This window comes from Podarcis tiliguerta, assembly GCF_965153285.1.
Source record: "Podarcis tiliguerta genome assembly, chromosome: 14".
In the NCBI taxonomy this organism is placed as follows: Eukaryota; Metazoa; Chordata; class Lepidosauria; order Squamata; family Lacertidae; genus Podarcis; species Podarcis tiliguerta.
Window position 1 is genome coordinate 16,143,450 of NC_139547.1, and position 6,000 is coordinate 16,149,449.

General features: G+C 52.8%; 1 protein-coding gene across 1 annotated transcript in view; it reads right to left on the reverse strand.

The window, feature by feature from the left end:
- The window catches only part of HDGFL3 (HDGF like 3), a 56,227-nt gene extending 51,583 nt beyond the window's left edge, over positions 1–4,644 (reverse strand). The window contains exon 1 of the mRNA XM_083412339.1: positions 3,800–4,644. Within this exon, the coding sequence (XP_083268465.1) occupies positions 3,800–3,883 (84 nt within the window). The 5' untranslated portion in view covers positions 3,884–4,644. The remainder of the gene's footprint in view (positions 1–3,799) is intronic.
- Between the last annotated feature and the right edge of the window lie 1,356 nt (positions 4,645–6,000).

Here is a 6,000-nt window from a genome sequence, read left to right on the forward strand (position 1 = left end):
TAATCTTTCTGGGTTACCAGAGTCTGTAACCTGAAGCGTATGTAACCCGAGGTACCACTGTACAGCCTTTCTCAACCTTGGGTCCCCATATGGTTTTGGCCTACAACTCCCATCATCCCTGACCACTGGTCCTGTGAGCTAGGGATCATGGGAGTTGTAGGCCAAAAACATCTGGGGACCCAAGGCTGAGAACCACTGCCTTAGTAGGTCTGAAATATTGCTAAATCCCTGTGGTTAGGCTGAAAGACAGTGACTGGGCCAAAGTCACCCAGTGAGCACCATGGCTAAGTGGGGAATTTGAACCCTGGTCCCCCCAGGTCGTAGTCTGGCACTCTAACCACTACACCACACTGCATGTTGATGAACTAAGATACTAGACATTGAATGGATAGCAATGGGCTAATGAAAGCATCTCCCAGTAGGCTTGATGGATGGATACTGGCTACAGATTCAGGCTCCCAAGAGTCATGTCCAACTCATCATCCCAAGCTGCATGAAACTGAAATTTGTGTGTATGCATGTAATAAAATCCAGCCCCTACTTAGGATGCCATCTCCTGCAAGGTCAAAGTATTTGTCCATGCAGTCTGGTGCTGTCTACTCTAACTGGCAGAAACTCTCCATGAATTCGGGCAGAAATAGGTCTTTCTCATCACTTGAAAGCTGATTTTTTAAGCTGGAGATAACAGGGACTGAACCTGGGATATTTGGGCATGTGATCTACAATTGAGCTAAGGTCCCTTCCCTCTATAGAAAGATGTCATGAACGAGATTTCCTGATAATATTGCTGGAGATAACAGGAAGATGGTCTCAAGAAGAATGATCTGGGCATCTTCCAAGAAGGGGATGCCCCTCTCTCTTTAAATGGTCGTTTCTCTAAAAATTTTGTAACACCCGTGTACTATTTATAAAAAGTGTTTATAAATAGACAGATGATGCTCCTATTTTAAGGAGGATAGTGTACCATCAGTTTTGATTCTTCATTTAATGCTGGGTGGTGGTGAATCTGCAGCACAGATCAGGCCCACAAAGCCCTCTCCTCATCTTAGCACTGGGCTGGATTTATCATAGAACCATAGAATTGGACGGGATCCCAAGGGTCTTTGAGTCCAACCCTTCTGCAACGCAGGAATCTCAACACACAGTCACCCATCCAATTTGAAACCAGACCAGACCCTGCTTAGTTTTGCAAACATGCTAGCAGTTTTATGGCGCACCCACCAGGAAATGGGTTTCCTCCCCTCCCAGAGCAGCAGGAGGCAGTAACTGCCCTCTCCATCACAGTGCTGAACTGAGAGGTTTACCCCTCTCCACCTATCCCAGTGCTGTGATGGGAGGAACCAGCCTGAGCTGAGTGGGCTGAGTGGAGAGGGAATCACCCTGTTGCAGCACTGGGCCGAGAAGAGAGGTTTAAAGCACTCCTCCACATCCAGCACTATGTGTGCACTGTGTGAGAGTGCGTGTCCTGTGAGTTTGTGTGTGCTTTCACGTGTGGCATGTATATGTGTAGTGAGTCCATGTGAGGTCATGGGGCAGTCATTTGCACCATGACCACAGAACAGCCTTTGGACAGTTTGAATGTGGCTCTGAGCAGTGGCATGTGGTCAGTGAACTTGGGGGACTAGGCCAGCCCCCTAAATGTTCCTGGTAAGTATTAAAGCCTAGTGCCTTCTTCCTAAAACCTGGGAAGCTTCTGTCCAGCTTAGGGAGGGAGGCACGATGCTCTTGCATGCAACATCACCCCCGTCCCCCTTGCAAGCTGGCATCTCTGGTCCGAATTGTTCCCCTGCGAAAAATTTCACTGCAAGCCACTGGTTCGGAGGCTGAAAAGGGTTAGTCAACCCTTTCCACTGTTGGCTCCTGGGGGGCATTAGGATCTTTCCGTGCCAGGGTCGAACAGAGAAGGCACAAAGTGAGGCACAAAGTGAGCGCTTTTCACCTACGCAGCGCCTCTGAGATATGCAGCAAGGGAACAGACAGACACACGCAAAAGGGGGGGACGAATCCCTTTCTAGGCATACACAGGGATCCAGAAAACCCACTCTACACCACTGGGATAGTGCCCCCTGCTGGACTCAACAGGCAGAGCCAAGCAGACTTCCTTATGCAAGAGAAACTGCCCCCTAGGTTCCCAGACACTGAGAGCTGATATGTTTGCCTGTGCCCAGAGGAACTTTGGGAGAAGGGAAGGTATGGGGGAAATAGAAAAGTATCCCAAATATATGGGCTCCTTGTAGTTGCAGGTTTTTGTATGTGGGTAGAATACATGCTTGTCTTCATCGACAACACCATGACCCCACGAAGGTGAACTCTGTATTCTGAATAGGCAGCCATGGTTTGTATTCTCTCACATGGACCAGACAGGTACATCTTTCAGCTGTCTCTGCTATGGTTGCCAACTGACCAGGAAACAAACAACACAAAAGGTTGCCCTTGTAAACATCAGCCCTGAAGCATGGCTGGCTGGAGGTTGAGCGGCTGCAAAAGGCACAGCTACAGGGGCCGGCGGAAAAGTTGGCAACCCCCCTTTGCCCACCCTCAGCTGCTTTCATGAGAGAAGCAAACGTGAAATGCCTAATGAAAAACCCAACTTGGAAGAAGAAAATGACTGCAGGTCCAGGGCCTAGTGCCTAAATTATGATGGGAAGGGAAGCAGGAGAAGCGGGAGGCTGAATGAACCTCCACAAAGACCCACTCCCTGATTCCCCCCCCCCCAAATCAAACCATGCCCCTCTCTCCTCTCACAGTCTTCTAAACAGGGAAGCGTTACAAAAGGCAAAGAGGGCAGCCAGGCCTGCTCTGCACCCCCTTGCAGTTCAAGCACTGCCAGGATCCTGCCCTCTGCCTGCACACCTGATCCATTGCTCTGTACCTGGGTCTAGCAGGTACATTTCGGAGCCTTAGGCCCCAGTGGCAAGCAATCATTTCCTGGGCAATTTGCACCACTTCGATCCTCAAGGTTCTGAGACTCAGGATGCGACCCCCCCACCCCACCCCGCACTCCTTTCTGCCTCTTTACCAACAATATGATTTAATCACAGTGTCCAAGGGGGAAAGGAAAACCACCTTTCTCTTTCGCTGCCCCCCCCATCCCCTTTCTGGCGCCTGCAAAGGAGCAAGGGGGCGGGGTGATGGTGGCTGCTTTGAGTAGTTTGGGGTGGCGGGAAGAAGAAGGGACAGCGAGCGGCAGTCGAATAAACCAGCATCATTGTCACGCACAGGCTGCCTTGCCCCCCCTTGCCCCCCTCCCCTCAATAACAATACTTCAGGTACGGCCGCCTTCTCGTCCACCTCCCCCCGATCTCCCCCCCCCCCCGATTCCGTTTCTGTTGCCAAAGGGGGTGGGCAGGTTGTTGTTGTCTGATCAAAATGAAGCTGGGAGAATAATGAAAGGGGGCGAGGATCTGGAGATGGAGAAATCTTGGGGTTGTCGTGCGCTCCCCGCCCCCGCCCCCCCCCAATCGCATCCTCCCACCGATTATCCCATTGTGGAGCATGGAAGGATGGAGGTTCTGGGGGGGAGGTGGGGCTGTGTGTGTGTTTCCCCCTCCCTCTCCGCAAATGCAATGGCTCCATCACGCCCCTGGAGAGGGAAGAGAAAGGAGAAGCAGCAGCGGCGGCGACGGCCAACCTTTGCGGCACCGGGGTGGGGGGAGAGAAAAGAAGGGGATGCGCGGGGGAGGCTTGGCCCTGGGGCTGAGTGGGGGGCTAAGATTAGAGTCCTCGGCCACCTCTCCCTCCCCCGCACACACCCCTCGGTTAAACGCCCCCCCCACGCCCGCCATCCCTGCGTACTCACCCTGGCCGGCCAGTGCGGGTAGCCTTTCATTTTGGCGAAAACCAGATCTCCAGCTTTGTATTCGCGGGGCCTCGGACGAGCCATCGGGTCCTGCCCTGCCCTCCTGCCCGTCGCCAACTCCGAAGCAACCCCCAGCCCCGCTCCCAGGCCTTCCCGGCGCTGCGCGGCCCCCCCTTGACCCTCCACAAAACTCGGGGAGAGGGGAGAGGCGAGGAGGGGGGTGGGAAAGAGGCGCTCGGCTCCCCCTTCCTGACAACAACAATATTATCGATAATAATAAGGAGGGTGGTGGTGATGGGGACACGACGGCTGCTGCGCGCCGATCGAGCGAAGGAGGCTTCCGGAGAGCGAAGGATCGGCCCCGGGCACAGGAGAAGCGGCGGCTGGAGGAGGAGGTGGAGGAGCAGGAGAAGGAGGAGAGGGGGGCTGGGGTGTGTGTGCGTGTGCGTGTGTGTGTGTGCAAAAGGGGGGAGGGGAGGCCCTGGACTCGGCACCCCCAGCCCCCAAGAATCGAGGGATCCAGCAGCTTTGCGGGGCTCCTCCGCTAGGAAAGGCTGGTGAGGGCTGGGCAGGAGTGTGGTTGGGGGGGGGGGGCGCCACAGGGGGGGAGGCGGAGATCCCCTCCCCCAAGCCCTGGCTTGGGAACAATGTGGCCAGGAAGGAAGGGCGAAATGTAGCCGCCGCCGCCGAGCTGCCTACATTGCGCTTCCCATCCCGAACGCTCGCCGGTGCAGCAGAGAGAAAAAATATGGACCCTTCTGCAAAATTATTCCTCGGGCAGCGACCGAAAACACGATTTTTCTCCCCTCCTTCCTTTCTTTAATGGCTCGCCCGCCCGCTGGCCGCCTTCTCTCCCTTCCTGTTATTTTCTAGGTACACGGATCGTTTTCTATGAAAACAAGAAACGGCGCACGGAAGGAGGAGGTTTGTAGCTCGCACAGAGAAAGAGGCACACAAACACAGAGAGAGAAATGGGCGGGAGAGCCTTTTATTTCTTTGGACGTTGCAGAAAGAGATGAATAAAGGGGATCTTGGTCGAATCCTTCAGTTTTATAGGAAGCATTCTTGCTGTTGTTTGCAGACCGGACTGAGGTGCCTCCGTTTCATGCCTAGGTACACAAAGAAACAAGCCACTGCTCTGGAGGCGCAGAACAAACATACTGAAGCCTGCCTGAATATTGGCAGGGAATTGGTCATTGTCTCCTTCCAAAATGGGAGAATATGCACGCGTGATCAGTGGCAGGCCGCACAAGGAATTCGTGGTTATTTCCTACAGCCATAAAAAAATTGCTGCTTATGGAATTGAGGACGCAGGAGAAGAAGCCAGGGAAACACACAAGCACACCAGACAGGGTTTTGTTTGGTTGTGTTTTGTTTTTAGGCCTGGGCAGAGGTTTGTCCCTCCTGCTCAGCTGCTGAGCAAGAGCGATGCAAAAAAGGAAAAAGAGAAAGTATTGGGCAGAGTTCTCCTAGATGGAGAAAGTTGATAAACAGTCACACAAACACCCTACCAGCAAACAGATGTTGGTCACAGACAACACTTTTCTCCACATCTGTGGATACTTGCGCAGCATACAATTGAAAGTGCCTTTTCCACTCCCTCACTTTAACAGTCACAGCTTCCCCTGAAAAATCCTGGGAACTGTAGTTCAGGGTGCTGGGAATTGTAGCTCCGCAAAAAGTTAATCACAGTTCCCAGGATTCTGGAAGCAGCTGCTGGGACCGTATAACACCTGTCCTGAAGAATCTACACTGGCTCCCAGTACATTTCCAAGTACAATTCAAAGTGTTGGTGCTGACCTTTAAAACCTTCAATGGCCTCAGCCCAGTATATCTGAAGGAGCGTCTCCACCCCTATCATTCAGCCTGGACACCTAGGTCCAGCTTTGAGGGCCTTCTGGCGGTTCCCTCCCTGTGAGAAGTGAAATTACAGTCCCATCAGATGTCAAGGAGATGTCAAGGAGATAAAGAACTACACAACTTTTAGACGCCACCTGAAGGCAGCCCTGTATAGGGAACTTTTTAATACGTGATGTTTTATTATGCTTTTACATATGTTGGAAACGCCCCAGAGTGGCTGGGGCAACCTAATCAGATGGGCAGGGTAATAATAATAGTAATTCCCCCCCCCCCCCAGTTCCGGCACCTCTCAGGTGGGTTCTGGCACTTCTCCAGTGCCATTCTAAGTAAGCAAAGGAGGT